This window comes from Poecilia latipinna, unplaced genomic scaffold (assembly GCF_001443285.1).
Source record: "Poecilia latipinna isolate Pla-1442-1.1 unplaced genomic scaffold, P_latipinna-1.0 Scaffold202, whole genome shotgun sequence".
Lineage (NCBI taxonomy): Eukaryota > Metazoa > Chordata > Actinopteri > Cyprinodontiformes > Poeciliidae > Poecilia > Poecilia latipinna.
The window spans coordinates 30,189-45,454 of NW_015112818.1; the positions used below are offsets into that span (position 1 = coordinate 30,189).

General features: G+C 37.1%; 1 protein-coding gene across 1 annotated transcript in view; it reads left to right on the forward strand.

Moving 5' to 3' along the window:
* Nucleotides 1-383: 383 nt before the first annotated feature.
* lrig2 (leucine-rich repeats and immunoglobulin-like domains 2) overlaps nt 384-15,266 on the forward strand; it is a 24,109-nt gene continuing 9,226 nt past the window's right edge. The window contains exons 1-16 of the mRNA XM_015031303.1: nt 384-1,063; nt 1,417-1,491; nt 3,274-3,408; nt 3,785-3,928; nt 4,133-4,276; nt 4,456-4,599; nt 4,858-5,001; nt 6,823-6,903; nt 8,196-8,267; nt 8,455-8,523; nt 9,793-9,956; nt 10,182-10,493; nt 11,156-11,437; nt 12,740-13,180; nt 13,968-14,120; nt 15,042-15,182. Coding sequence (XP_014886789.1) covers nt 876-1,063; nt 1,417-1,491; nt 3,274-3,408; nt 3,785-3,928; nt 4,133-4,276; nt 4,456-4,599; nt 4,858-5,001; nt 6,823-6,903; nt 8,196-8,267; nt 8,455-8,523; nt 9,793-9,956; nt 10,182-10,493; nt 11,156-11,437; nt 12,740-13,180; nt 13,968-14,120; nt 15,042-15,182 — 2,689 coding nt within the window. The 5' untranslated portion in view covers nt 384-875. The remainder of the gene's footprint in view (nt 1,064-1,416; nt 1,492-3,273; nt 3,409-3,784; nt 3,929-4,132; nt 4,277-4,455; nt 4,600-4,857; nt 5,002-6,822; nt 6,904-8,195; nt 8,268-8,454; nt 8,524-9,792; nt 9,957-10,181; nt 10,494-11,155; nt 11,438-12,739; nt 13,181-13,967; nt 14,121-15,041; nt 15,183-15,266) is intronic.

Genomic DNA, 15,266 nt, shown 5'->3' on the forward strand with positions numbered 1-15,266 from the left:
ATGTAAGTACAACCTTTTTAAACATTACGTTACGATGATGATGATGATGATGATGATGATGATGATGATGAAGATTATTATTATTATTATTATTATTATTATTATTATTATTGTGTTATAATGGCGATGAAACTATGTTATAATTACAAAGATCTGTTTCTGAAAATATAAATATTAAAACTTGCAGGTTAGAGATGCTACATACAATAGCTACTGTCAAGAAATATGATTGTTTTTGCTAACGCTCCTCTGCCAAACTTTTTTCCCAAAGAAGTGGGAAGGTCGCCACTTTAACTCAGTTAAACTACATCCAATCAAATCGTTGAAATTCTTTGACGAACTTGACCATTGACCAATAGCGTGTTTGTCAACATGCTGGAATGGGGCGGGATCTTTGCTATCCTTTGTCATCAGTTTACGGCGCATTGTTTTTCTTTTGGGACAGGGCTCCAAAAACGTGATTATAATTTGTAGAAAAATATGCTTTTAACGTTTCTGTTGTTGTTTTGCAGCCAGAAGCCGTCGGAGCATTTATTTTAGGCTATTTCGTTTATCGGGAAGTGTTGTATTTTTGGGGTCAAACCAGCTTAGCAGTTAGCTGGTTAGCTTGACGGTGAGGCTACCCTGATTGGAGCAGGACGAATTCCAGGCTGTTCGAAGAAGGGAACAAATCTCAGCTAGTATGTTTCGCGCAAGTTGGACAACATTGGATTACACGATTTATGTTGGGTTTATGAAGCTGTAAAGCTGAATTATGTGTTCATTACACTGAAATCAAACACCTCGGATAGTTTGTTACTTTTGTAGCTCTTAAAAGTGCCATTTGAAAGGGTCTGTTAGCCACGTAGCTACCTCTCAGTAGGAGGACATTTAAAATGGCGGAAGGTTGGCCCACTCTTCCAGCTCTTGTTGTCCTGCTGCTGAGTTTCAGTGCCTGGGTCACAGTCTCTTGTCCTGCTCCCTGCTCCTGCTCAAAAGGACAAGATGAGGTCCATATTTTGGAGTGCAACAGGAAAAGACTGTCCGCTGCCCCGTTGGACGTCCCAGATGGGATAACTCAAGTGTAAGTACACAAGCGGATTTTGTCAGAAGCGTGTTTCAACTAAATCCTCTGCTCTGTTTTGATACAAAATCCTGCAACATTGATCATGAAGATGTTAATGCATTTTAATTGATAGAATCCCCTATGAAGGGCTGTTGTATACAGATATTTTGTTAGTTTTTTCTGTGTGAATTAAATTCCCTGTAAACGAATTGATAATTAATGTTATTTAAAAAACGTTTTAGGTTTCCAACTGAATTTAAATTATGTTAACTTTGTTGTTTCCCGGGTTGTTTTTTTTTTTTTATTCCTATCAGAGAGGTCAGTTCACTTTGACCATTATGATTCTAATATTGTGTGTAATTTAATTTCAGCACCATGAACCACAACGACCTGGCTGTTTTTCCTTTTCTTGGAAACGTTTCATCAAACATTACCTCACTTTCATTGTGAGTACAGAACTCCCATTATGTGTTCTTCCCCCTTCCTTGATATAAAGATTTTAAATCATTTTCTGCCATGAATGTGTAGCATTACCATTCTCCATCTAAGACCTATTTAAGTACACAACATTTGATGTAATGTGCCATAGAGTGCTATCACATGCTTTGCCACTGCAAAAAACCTACTATATTTTGTTCCTGAGAAAAATAAATGATCTGTAATACATTCTTAATCAGAATGAGCAATTGCTAATCAATTGTGTTTTTATTAATCCCTGAGAGAATAGTGGAATAACTTTTATTGCCCTCCCATTTTCTTGTTTTGTTTGGATCTAACAAGTCCAATGACACTTCTAAGTCATTTTGTCTTAAAAAGTTGTCTTACCCATGAATAAATGTAAACAGGAAAACTTCTAATCTTGCTTTTTGACATGCAAAGGCAGCGTTTGTTCTGGAGCTGGACATAATATAATATAAAATCTTAAATTTTATTTCAAGTTCAACGTATGCAGTATTGCAATTAGAAAGTGCTAAGGAAATAAGTCTTACCTAAGGTGAAACACTAAGTCAATCAAGAACGAATCAAGATGCATTTTGATTATTATTTTATTAAGAAATTAAGCAAAGAATATGAGCAACGACTCCCCTGGGTAGTCCAGGGAAGTGAAGAAAAGATTAATCGCTTTTAATATCCACCAGCCGTCTTACAGAAATTGGAGCAAAAGGGAATATCCCACCAGTTTCAGTTTACTTCACATCTCTGGAATTTTCACCTGCAGACAATGACCCTGGATAGTTCCAACCCTGGTCAGAAATACTTTTTATTATGTGTTTCCAGTGAGCTGCCTCCAACATGAAGGGAGCTTTATAGATAAAATTGGTTGAAATAAAACAAAGTTTCGACATAACAAAAGTCTGCTGGAATGCAGTATCTGGCAGGTAATAACATTTCAGGCGCTTGTTTGCCACTAATGCATTAAATCCTGCAATCCTAACATGCTATAATTTATTTAGTTTAATTGAGTAAAAATGATATAGCCTGGATATGGTCTCAAAAGTTTGATTTGTACTGTTATAGTTGACCCATTTGCTCACTGTATGGAAGACTTGTTCAAGAATATTTGAGCCAAATAACTGACTTAATGTCAGTTAATAGGGCCACCACATCGCTCACTATAGAGTAGGCTCACCATATACAAATTGTTGGCCCTAGTTTGATTCCCAGCCCTGGGCAATTTGCTGCATATCTTCCCCTTACCTTTGTACCATTCTACTTGTCCAGCTATCAAAGAATTATGGTCACAAAAATCTTCTACTGATTTAGAAAAGAAATGGGAACAAACTTCCTCTGTGACAGAAAGGACAAAGTACGAAACTGACTGTTTGTTATATGGTTCTTATCTGTCAGTATGAGGTTACGCTTAAATTTAGCTGCCTTTAATGTTTGAATGATTTTTATATAACTTTTAAGTGGCTGGGCAATAAAATATCTTTTAAAAAAACCGTCAAAGAATTGTTCTGTGGAAGTTCACATAAAACAACTTGAAGAGTTTAATAAATATTAAAGATTTTTCTTTCTAATTCATGGAACCTGTCTCCTCAGAAGTTAGAAAAGATGAGCCGTCACTCCAAACATCTGAAAAATACAGATCCTTTTTAGGCATCATTAGTCATCATTACTCATTGGATTTAGTATTGCAGTATAGTCAAGCTTCGAATTGATTGTAACTTATAATTGTCAATGTTATTGCAGAAAACTGAAATGTTTTTGTTTCTAATATAATTCAGAGTCCACAATCGGATCTCAGAACTGTTGATGCATGAGCTACAACCCTACATTTCCCTGGAAACACTGGACCTAACGTCTAACTCTATCTCTGTGCTCAAAGTGGGAGCCTTTCCGTCCATCCAGCTCAAATATCTGTAAGTGATAGTACATCATTGAAATTAACATTACATACTTTTCCCCTCAAGACATGGAGTCATCATTAAACATTAACAACAACTTTTACTTCCTCCTCAGTTTCAGTGGTTAACAATAGTTGTGTAATCAGTAGTATAAGAAATAAGAAAACACTTCTGCGGATGAGTTTAGGCTGAATAGTAACACTTCTTTTGGGGATGTAAAGCATTTTAAATATCTTAATGAAAAAACTGCATGCATTGATGCTTTTGTTATTAAAGAAATCATCAATGCACGAAGCTTCTTTTACTCCTGAGCAGACCTAAAGTAGGTGAGGCATATTTATCCCTTTTTAATTTTTTGCTTCAGTGTTTCTGCTTTTGTTTCATCTTTTAGGAATTTGAGTAACAATAAGATCAGCCTCCTGGAGCCTGGCTGCTTTGAGAACATCTCCAGCTCACTGCTGGTGCTTCGGCTGAACAGGAACAGATTAGTTACGCTGCCGTCAAAAGTCTTCAAACTTCCTCAGCTTCAGCTACTGTAAGTATTAAACACATTTTAGTTCAAACCTGAAATCGGCACCCTCAAAGTGATTTTTATTTATGTTTTGGTTTGATCAACTTTTATTTAGGCCAATGAATCAAGCTGATAATGCTTCTTTAAGTATTCCAGCCATCTTATGAGTTTACTTCGTTGTTTTATTTCTGCTTGGCTAAATAAAGCTTTGATTTACTTTCCCAACAGGGAAATGAAGCGTAATAAGATCAAGATAGTGGACAGTCTGACGTTCAAGGGGCTGGACTCGCTAAAGTCACTGAAGATGCAAAGAAATGGCATCACAAAGCTCATGGATGGAGCATTTTTTGGGCTAAACAACATTGAAGAGCTGTGAGTATAATGCTGTTCATTTCAATTTCAAAACAGTTTAGTTACTACTTATTTTAGAAGTAGCTGATTGGTTTTGATGTGAAATACTTTTCTCATGGTTTGTGAATTATCAGCCAGGAGTTTCTCACATAAAAATACATATTATTTCTTTGGTCTTTTGTTGTTTTCCCATCTTTCAGAGAGCTGGAACACAACAACCTAACGGAGGTTAATAAAGTTTGGCTGTATGGCCTCCGGATGTTGCGCATCCTGCAGATCAGCCACAACGCTATAGGTGTTATTCGTCCTGACGCCTGGGAGTTTTGCCAAAAACTGGAGGAACTGTGAGTGTGTTGCTATTAAAAACTGAAACCCCTACGCAGATGAGCAGTCCCACATGGTTTCATCAGCCACTGTTGTATGATTGATTTAATGTTTACTGCCTTTTAATCTGAACCTGATTATAGCTTTCCACAGCTCATTTAGCAAAGGTTAGGTTGTGAAATTGTCTAATTTCTGAACATATTTGTTACACAAGCAAACAAGGTCAAATTTAAATGGATGGGAATTGTACTTTATGAAATTGGTGTTTATCTTTGCAGAGACTTGTCCCACAACCACCTGACGAGACTTGAGGAGTCTGCTTTTGTTGGATTAGGATTTCTGGAGACTCTGAACCTGGGAGAAAACTCCATCAGCCATTTGGGAGAAGGCGTTTTTAGCGGCTTGGCACATCTGCGCACCTTGTAAGTACAATGCCCTGTAGCAGTAACGCTTATGTGTTCTAAGAAATTAAATGGAGCCAAGATTACTTTTTAAAATCAAGTCTTGACTTGTTCTTGACTTGCATTCCGACAGATTGCTGACTACAGTAGGTCAGTGTGCTTGTTTTCGTTCCTTATCTTACTTCTAGTCTGACATGAATACAGTTTTTCCGTACAAATTAGAAAAACCATAGGAGCTGTTTCCTCTTTACACGCTGCTTTAGTTTCCGTTATGTGGTAATCCTGCTTTAGTCATTTCATTTGTATTGTAAATCAAATGACTCAGTGTGTAATTTTTCCCAGAATTCCACTTTATTTCTGTATTATCTGTTCTCCAAGTGGAGAAGAAAGTGTTTTTGACAGCCTGAAGAGGTGCTTTAATGATTAGCATGTATTAACATTTAATGAATGTGGGTTTCTCCTAAGTAGACTCTGATGGATTAAAACTGCAAATGCAATCATAATCAGTCTTTCTAATGGAATATTTGCATTGCCTTGTAAGGGCCCTGTACGTGTCATACATGTGGGATGTGAGAGGGTTCTGCACTTTAGCTGTACGAGTGGCAGATTTAATGGGACGATTACACTATCAACAACATTAGCATTACAACAAAGGCTTTGGAAATCCAAGACAATAATATGCTAACCTAATTAAGCAAGTATGCAGTTTTCATATAAGTATTATTCTGTAACTTAGGAAGTGTAGAGAAACTCCTTATTTGATGCAAGTATAAGGTGCTGAAATTAAATATGGAGAGTTTATGTTTTGGTATGTTTATTATCCAGAAAGCTTTCATTGAAGAGGGGTATTTTACAGAGCCAAGCTTCTTTCAAAGGTGGCCATGCATGAGGGAAGTAAAACAAAAGAGCCTGTGACCCATCCTGCAAACACAAAGCCTCTCTGGTTTTCCAGGAGACCCATGAACTGTGATAAACAGAGCCAATTATTTCCTCTCATCAGAAGCAGGGCCACCAAACTTTGACACAGCTTAGAACCTCGGTGTCTCAAATTGTTAGGTCCGGAACTTTGGCTACATTCACACAGCAGGCCTTAATGCTCAATTTTGATAGATTTTTTTGCTGGAATCTGATTGTTTGTGTGCATGCGTGTGTATGTGTGTGGTCATACATACTCCTCATTTAAAGCAAGTATAATCAGACTTCTGTGTGAACGGTTTACAATCCCAAAGTGACCCGCATGCACAGAAGAAGAATGTCACGCTGATTACGGGAGCAATAATGGATACCACTATCTATGGATTTATTTTAAAGTTATTCACCAATGGGAGTCGGCAGTACTGTCACAAGAAAGCACAACTAACACCAATGGTATTTTGTAGAGCATTGACTGGAATCTGTGTAAAGAAGTATTTTTGTACATGTTGCCGGCACCAGGAGTGGTAGAATTGTGATTATGATATTTCATAAGTCCAGATTTGTCATAGATTTAATTGTTGTTTATGTCCAGTTTTAGTCTGTCTGGCGGTGACACATGTCTCACGTCAATGACGTAAAAGTTGGATAAGATGTCACTTGACCATTTGGACTGCAGACGCTTTCCAAACTACTGGAGATGTATTATATTAGTGACACATATTTGATTTACATATTTGTTTATTTTTTTGCAGCAGTTCAAGGTTGAAAAGATTGGAATGGGGTCGTTAAAACTGCTGTGTGATGGTTGCCTGCTATTACTGGCAACCACAGTTCTTGGGTTGGAAAGACTATAATGTATTTACTGAAGATGTTTTTAGCTGTTTAGCACATTTAACATATAATGTGTGATATGACTTTGTTTTTCAGAGATATTCACAACAATGAAATCTCATGGGCCATTGAAGACTCCATTGCTGTATTTGATGGAATGAAGAAGCTGAACACACTGTAAGAATGGATATAAATATGGCTGTGTGAAATTATGTACTGCTTGCATGCATGCATATTGTTGGAATGTCTTTTATTTAGACAAATACCCTTCTTACATGTTATTTCTTAGTGCTTCAGACATACCATTAGCATTTTAGTGATGAATGTTATAAGTCTAACATATAGCTGTTTATTTACAGTGCTGTAAAAAGTGTTTGCCCTTCACACATTTGTTCTGTTATAGATGATTTTGTGCTAGTGAAAGGATTCTGATCATGAAAACTAATTATAAGAAAAAGACAGGCAGAGTAAATGGAAATGGATTGTTTTCCTTATTTTATTTATTATAGGATAAGACCATTCAGACCAATCTGATACTATGTGAAAAAGTAGTTTGTGTGTTTTGAAATATTGTTCTGGTGTTTATCCCAAGTGTTTAGACTAATGCCCCAAACTGATGCTGGCTGGATAATCTTTAGGATTTTCAGGTGGAATTTTTTTTTTTTTTTTTTTACTAAATATTTGGTGGAGCTTTGGGTTTTATTTGTTCAGGAGCAGTTTTGATCTTCCAGTCTTTTTTGTTGTTGTTGTTGAATTATAAGCATCATCTGAGCTAAGTGAGGCTACCCACGCTTATTGGTATTTTGGGTTGTGTTTTAATCTTGTGGATGTGGTGTTGACGTACTCTTGGAGTAATTTTGGCAGGTCAGCCACTTCTTGGAAGATTCATTCCTGTTTCATTTTTTCTCCATTTGTGGTTAATGATGTTCACTGTGGTTTATTGAAGCCTCACAGCCTTAGAAATGGTTTTGTAATCCTGTCTAGACACACACATGTTGATGAGTTCCACTTTTCATGTCTGTTCTTTTAATTGAACTGGATGTATTGCTATTTGAGATCTTTGAACCTACGTCTTGTTGTGAGCTACGTTCTATTTTAGTAATACCATAATTATGCAGGTCAGGCAATAACCACACCTTTTTTTTTGTACACAGGGCTGGTTGGTTTGGCAAACTGTTTCTTTGAATTAATTCTGTTTGATATTACAATTTGTTTGACTTAAATGTGGCAAAAATAAAAAATAAATCTCTGTCAGGTACCAACACTTTTAACAGCACAATTCACTATATGTCTATAGTGAATTTTTAATTTATAGCCATTTTATAGCCTGAACAAGCTGACTGACCATGAAATGCTGTTCAGTTGTTTTAAACGAACCTTCACGAAAGTTATGGTCTCGGTTTACCAATGTGGAAAACAACTTAAGAAACTGTTGAAAAAATATTACATCAAATTACTTTATTTTGCAGAAATTTGCAGCGGAACAAAATCAAATCAATCACTCAGAAGGCGTTTGAGGGGCTGGATGAGCTGAAGGAGCTGTGAGTTAAATCATTAAACTTTGTCTTTGAGTCCTGACAGTTCTGATAACTGTACAAATATTTTATTGATGACAGATTATACGTATCAGTAAGGCTGTCTTAGTATTATGTAATTTTAGTAAATGCAGATATAACTGAGATCAGATCTAGTTAAAAGCTCTAATCCATATTTCTGTCTTGTCTGCAGGGACCTTGGCAAAAACGGTATCATGTCCATACATCCTGAGGCGCTTTCCCATTTAAAACTCGAAGTATTGTAAGTACGCTGAAAGCTTAAGTCTTAGTTTTTGTTAACCTTACATACAACAACGTTTTTTTATGTTGTTTCTTAAACTGATTTTTAAAAAATGGAATTAGATTACTTATAAAACACAAATTTACTTTTTGTTTTGATGTTAGAGATGTGTTTATTTTCAGGTACATCTTGAGCTGACCCCCTGTTAGCAAAAACAGCCACGTCCTCTGTTAGAAAATACTGCAGAAATATTTTTTCCTTTTTCGAGGTTTTGATCAGCACTTGTTTGGAGTCTTTAAGACTTTGCATAAAGTACCCTTGATGCTGTAATGAAAGTTAGACAATTTCTTATTTTCATTTGAATTTGACTTATAATCACATTATTTTGTTTATAAGTCAACCTTCACTTCAGCACACTTTATTTGCAAGTGGATAAAGGATATTTTGCTAGTAATCTGGGAAAACTGAAAAGAGAAACTGCATTACTGGAAGTAAAGATTAGCACTGTGTTAAACTCCTACCGATGTGTTAATGTTGCAGTCGGGTGAAAATGCACTTCACTTGATGGGAAACTATATAGACTACAGAGGAGTCAAAAATGATAATCCTATCCTCTGTAACAATACTGGAGACCTACACACATCTCAGTGTATGCTCTCTGTAAAAAGACATCAATTCTATATTATTTTTGCAGAACTTCTAAAGCCATGGATTTTGTTTTTTGAAATGTTTGAAACATGGAACTTTAAAGTGAGAACACAATTGCACATCTAATTTAAACCGATTTGACTAAACACAGTGAAATGGTTAAGTGCCAGCTTACTATAGCTGGAAACACTAACTTCTTTCAAACTTGACACCGATGACCTAAAGATATTGCACGTCACTTCATATGAACATACACATCCAAGATGTGTTCACTAAAATTAAATTTGATATGTACCCTGTGACTTCTAGGATAATGCACCAAAACACCTAGAAGTGCCAGGAGTTTTGTTGGGGAATTCCAGTTTATGTTAGAGGAACAAGAAAAGAGTTCATTTGGTGATTGTGAATATTTAGATGTTGACTCTGCTCCTCTGGTTTTAAACTTTCCATTGGTGAATTAGTGGAGTTACTTTGTCTTTCTTTAGATATTTTTACTTTATGTTTGCTTTCACTACTATGATGACATGACCTTTCTGGAAGGTTAATTTAAGTTGAGACTTTAACCTAGATAAGGGATTTAATTATAAAAAACAAAAAGTTTTTAAAATTTATGAGAATTTGTCCATTTTTCTGCTTTCTCAGTGTCCTGAACTCCAGCAGCCTGCTGTGTGACTGTCATATGCAGTGGCTGGGTCCCTGGCTGAAGGAAAGCCAGTTCCTTCAGTCTGTCTCTGCTGTCTGCGCCCACCCTGCTGGTCTACTTGGTCGCAGCATCCTTTCAATCAGCCCAGATGAGTTTGTTTGTGGTCAGTTTGAATATTTAAATTCTCAGAAATATACCATGAATTATAAAAGATGTTACAAAAAGGTCCTTGTCTATGTTTGGTGTTTTTGTTGAGGTATTTGGAATAGTTGCAATTCTAATACAGTGTGGTAAATATTTCATTCTGAGAGACATTTTATTCAAGAGTTCTATTGGAATATAGTTAATATAGAACAATTCTCCCAATTTTCCTCTTTCTCCACTATAGATGATTTCCCCAAGCCTCGGATCACAACCCACCCGGAGACCTCTGTGGCTTTGAGGGGCAACAACATGACTCTGAGCTGCGTTGCATCCAGCAGCAGTGACTCGCCTATGACCACGGCGTGGCGGAAGGACGGGGAGGTTCTCTACGATGCAGAAGTGGAAAACTATGCCCGTTATCAGGACGGACAGCTCATCTACACCACCGTGCTTCATCTCCTCAATGTCAACTTCACTGATGAAGGGCTTTACCAGTGTGTTGTCTCTAATCACTTTGGCTCCAACTACTCAAACAGGGCTATGCTGACGATCAATGGTGAGACCTTGTCCTCTTTTTCATGAATACTTTTAACATCTGCTATTAGAAATGTTAATATCTGTGTTGGTCTTGATATTGAAAAAAAAAAAAAATTCTAGATTATCGGTGACAGTGTGCCAGGTCCATAAAGGCAGAACTATTCAATGTAATTCAATGCTTTATCCTCTGAGCTTTATTATTTATTGTACATTGGCTGTTGATGTTATGCTTCTTATTGCACTGACTGAACAAATTAAAGTTGAATTGTTTTTGACCAAGCTTGTAAAGCTTTTGGTGTCTTTAAAGATACTGTACTGGTCCAGAGTAATCAAATAAATTTGTTATTCAGCACATTTCCATCCGTTTGTAAAAAAAATGAACTTTTTAAGTCAATTGAGCACTGGTTTTATGTATTGGATTGTATAGGCCAATTCTAATATTCAGATAGCTGTATTGGTATCAGAAGTGGAAAAAGTGGATCAGTGCATCCCTGTTTGTTTTCTAGAAAAAGTGTTGGTCTTAGAAACTTAGTCTGCAATGCAGTACTTTAATAAGGATTGTGCTATTGTGATTTAACTGAGTTGCAATTAAAATTATTACCTAAAAGATTTTAGGAAAAGTATCTGCCAAAAGATTTCTTGATAACAGACCCTAACCTCAGATTGCCCTCTGCTTTTCAGAGATGCCCTCCTTCCTTAAGACTCCCATGGACCTGACAATCCGCACTGGGATGACGGCCCGGCTTGAGTGTGCAGCGGAAGGTCACCCTTCTCCCCAGATCGCTTGGCAGAAGGATGGAGGCACTGACTTCCCCGCTGCCAGAGAGCGCAGGATGCACGTGATGCCTGATGACGACATCTTCTTCATCGCTAAAGTGAAGACAGAAGACATGGGAGTGTACAGCTGTACGGCTCAAAATGCAGCTGGCAGTCTCTCAGCAAACGCCACTTTGACCGTCCTGAGTGAGTCACGCTCCTTATCAGCAGAGAGTATAGCTGTTCCTTTGTTTTCTGCTCGGTCATTTCCGCTCAAATTGGATGCTTTTCTATAAGTGTCACTTACTAGAAGCTTTTATTTGTTACCACGTTGCCAGATTGAATCAGTGGTGCTGTAAAAGAAAACCTTAACATGTTTATTATTCGCAGGGTTCTTATGAGTGGTTCAAATTCTTGAAAATGCTTGAATTTCAATACGATGTTTTCAAGTGCTTGATTTCTGTATAAAGTCCTTTTTAAGTTCTGGATAATTGAATTGCACAGTTCTGTAACAAAGTGTAATCGAACGTTTGATTAAAAGCCTTAATTTAGAGAACATTAATTAAAGTTGAACCTTAATTAAAGTTTAAACTGATTTAACTTCAGAAAGTGAGACACATCTCACTATCTGAAGTTAAATCAGTCTAAACTTCTCTTGTTTAGATAAGATAAGCTATCTAAACAAGATAAGCTTTTATAATTTGTATAGGTACAAATATGTACCAAAATTATCTAAGTTTAGGCAATTTAGAGAATCACCTTAATTATTTCAATTTGCTAAATGCCAGAATACTTAGCAAGAACATTTTTTACACTTTTTTTTTAACTTTCTTTATATATTTAGCATTTAATTTGAGCAGGAAGGTCATTTTCCTAAACATAATTAGTTTGGGTTGTTTCAATGTAAAGAATATTTATTATTCCCAATGACTCAATGACTTATTGATCTAAGTTATTGAAATAAGGGTTAGGTTATAATTTATACATTATGCAAGTGAACACTACCACAAATTTTTCTTGTTAAATTAGTGTTTTGTTCCCTAAGCAGTCAGGTTTATAGTGTGTGTGTGCGCGTGTGCGTTTGTCTGTGTGTGTGCGTGTGTGTGTGAGAGAGCGAGAGAGACATTTCAAAACATTTTATTTTAGTTCACATTGTCCATGCTCTAGAACATAAAATACCATCACAAGACATTATTAACAAGTCATAAATTATGTCATAGTGAATAGAAACTGTTTTTGTTTTAGTTCATTTGCGTTGCTTTTATTTTATGTCCAACATGTGGAAAAGTTTGAAGACTTTCCTTAGAAATGCTTGAAAAGTTCTTGAATTTTACTGTGGGAAAAGTGTGTGAGGCCTGTTTTCACATCTTCCTGGCTAGTGTATCTCTATTAATCACTATTTTAATGACTATACTTGTCAGACTTTTTTATGCAAACTAGTTGTCAACTACAAATTTCACTTTTCATACCAACCAATTCCAAAACTTAATCAGTCCTCCCCTTTTCCAGAAACCCCATCCTTCGTGCGAGATTTGGAAGACCGAACAGTGGCACGTGGTGAAACTGCAGTGCTTCAGTGCATAGCCGAAGGCAGTCCCGCTCCCCGACTCAACTGGACCAAAGACGACGGGCCTCTCATGCTCACAGAGCGTCACTTTTTTGCTGCAGCCAATCAGCTCCTCATCATAGTTGATGCTGGTCCAGCTGATGCTGGGAAGTACACCTGCATCATGTCTAACACCGTGGGTACCAAACGCGGCCACATCTACCTCAGCGTCTCACCATTACCCAGCTGTGACACAGCAGCTGGGTACGACTATGACGGCTGGACCACTGTGGGGATCGTGGTAATTGTTGTTGTGTGCTGTGTGGTCGGGACGTCACTCGTCTGGGTCATCGTCATCTATCACATGCGCAGGAAGAATGAGGACTACAGCATCACCAACACCGGTTAGTCATTTTCGAAATGCTGTTAAATGAAGGCAGATACAAGATTAAAGGGGACCTATTATGCAAAATCCACATTTTGCACATTTTTGTACTTCTGTTTTGATTTCAACTGCTTTTAAAAACAGCCAAAGCACTTAAAAAATAAAAACCACCCAGCCATTTTTTGGCAATAGGTTAACTGTTTCAAAAACCCTTGGGAATGTAACGTCAGAAATCAGATGGCCTTGCCCCTCATTAGCATCAGCTGGGAAAGCTGGACTTACTAACCCCAGCTAAGTCCAGCCTGTTACCTAGCAACCCAAACTGAACTCCCAGACATTTGCCCAGCAGATTTTACCACTGTATGTGCTGTGCAATGGGTATGTTATGTTGCTGACTTGCCATCCAGAAACCACTTGCTGCTTCTTGTTGTTTGTGCAGGAGGGTCCACTAATGCTTTTCAAAGATATAGGGATGTATAATTATCTGTCTGTTTGCACCCTTTTTAACCTGAAATGTAAACGTTGAGTGATGGGGTGTGGTCAGTAGAAGCTTATTTAAATTTAAAGTGACAAGAGGCCCTAAAGCAGCTCAGTCTGAAATGCAGAACTGACCAGATTAAAATCTCATCTAAGAATGACTTTGTGCAGAAAAAATTTAATGAACATGTTTTGTATAGTCCATAGACCCATCCTAACCTGTTAACAGAGGCATAGTAGGTCACCTTTAAATCTTTACTCAGCCAGAAAATCAGACGTTCTGCCATGAAACTAATATTTACCTGGTTGGACACATGTCTTTGTTACAGATGAGATGAATTTGCCAGCAGATATCCCAAGCTACCTGTCCTCTCAGGGTACTTTGTCAGAGCCACAGGAAGGCTACAGTAACTCTGAGGCAGGAAGCCACCAGCAGCTCATGCCTCCCCTCTCCAATGGATACATCCATAAGGGCACTGATGGTATGTACTCTGTTTTAAATCGCAGCAGGATTCAGTCAAACCTTTTTTCTCAATACTGTGTACAATTGCTGATGTTTTGCTTGTAGGTTTGTGATGTTGACATTACAAACATGTTGTCGTATTTGTATGCATGATTCTTGCAGTAGATGCAGTTGAACTGCTATGATGTTCCTCAGACATGTTTTGTAATGTAAGTTGCCTGGAAATTCTCAAGAGCTTTATCGTTTATTGATACAATTTGGAGTACATTTCAGACGGAATTAATGTATTTGTTAGTTGACATAAAACAGCTGGTTCCACTGAAATTGTTTTAGGAGTATAGGAGTAAAAGTGGTTGAATGCAAATTCTCAATACACTGAAAACATTTCAGAAATTCTGCAAAAATAAATTTCACACCTTACACTGTGCACTACTTCTTGACTTATCAACGTAATAAATAAGGAAGTACAAAAGTGTTTGTCCATCACAAAAATGCCAATCAAGCACATTAGATTTTCTGGGTTTTTTTCCCCCACAACATAAATTGAAAAAGTTCAAGGTGTGTTAATACCTTTGCAAGTTGTTTGCCATAACTTGTGACTAAATCTCCCAAGATCTGACTAAAGTACTGCAAGAGTAGATTAAAAATAATAGATTTGTCTAGTTTTTGTTTGGGCTTAATGAACATTTTCATCTCAAGAAAACATGTTGACATAATAAAGAATACATAAATAAACAAAAAGGTTTTCTAAAGAAACTCTCCTACCAAAACAAAACAAAAATTTTAGAGGCTTTTTTAAGAAGAACACAGCTTCTCAGATGTGCCTTTTTAATGTGATTTGAGATACACTCATGCCTATCAGGCACTTGTGTCTGTTGTTGTGTTTTGGATCATATCCCCCTCAGAATGAAACTGTAACTAATTATTATGTTTGTCCCAGGAGTCTGCTATGGAGACACAGGCAGTGAGGTGGAAACTGAAGGGAATGGGATGCTGCACTGCAAGATGGGCTCTCTGTTCACCGGCCGTAGCAGCTTCCATCCTGGCGAGTCTCGTGAGGGATTAGCGGGAGTCTCCTCTGGTTTGTCATTATTTTATTGCTTCTATTTACTTTTTTAAAAAATTGGAATGTTTTCTCTCTGAAAAATCTTTGAATTAGCCGTCG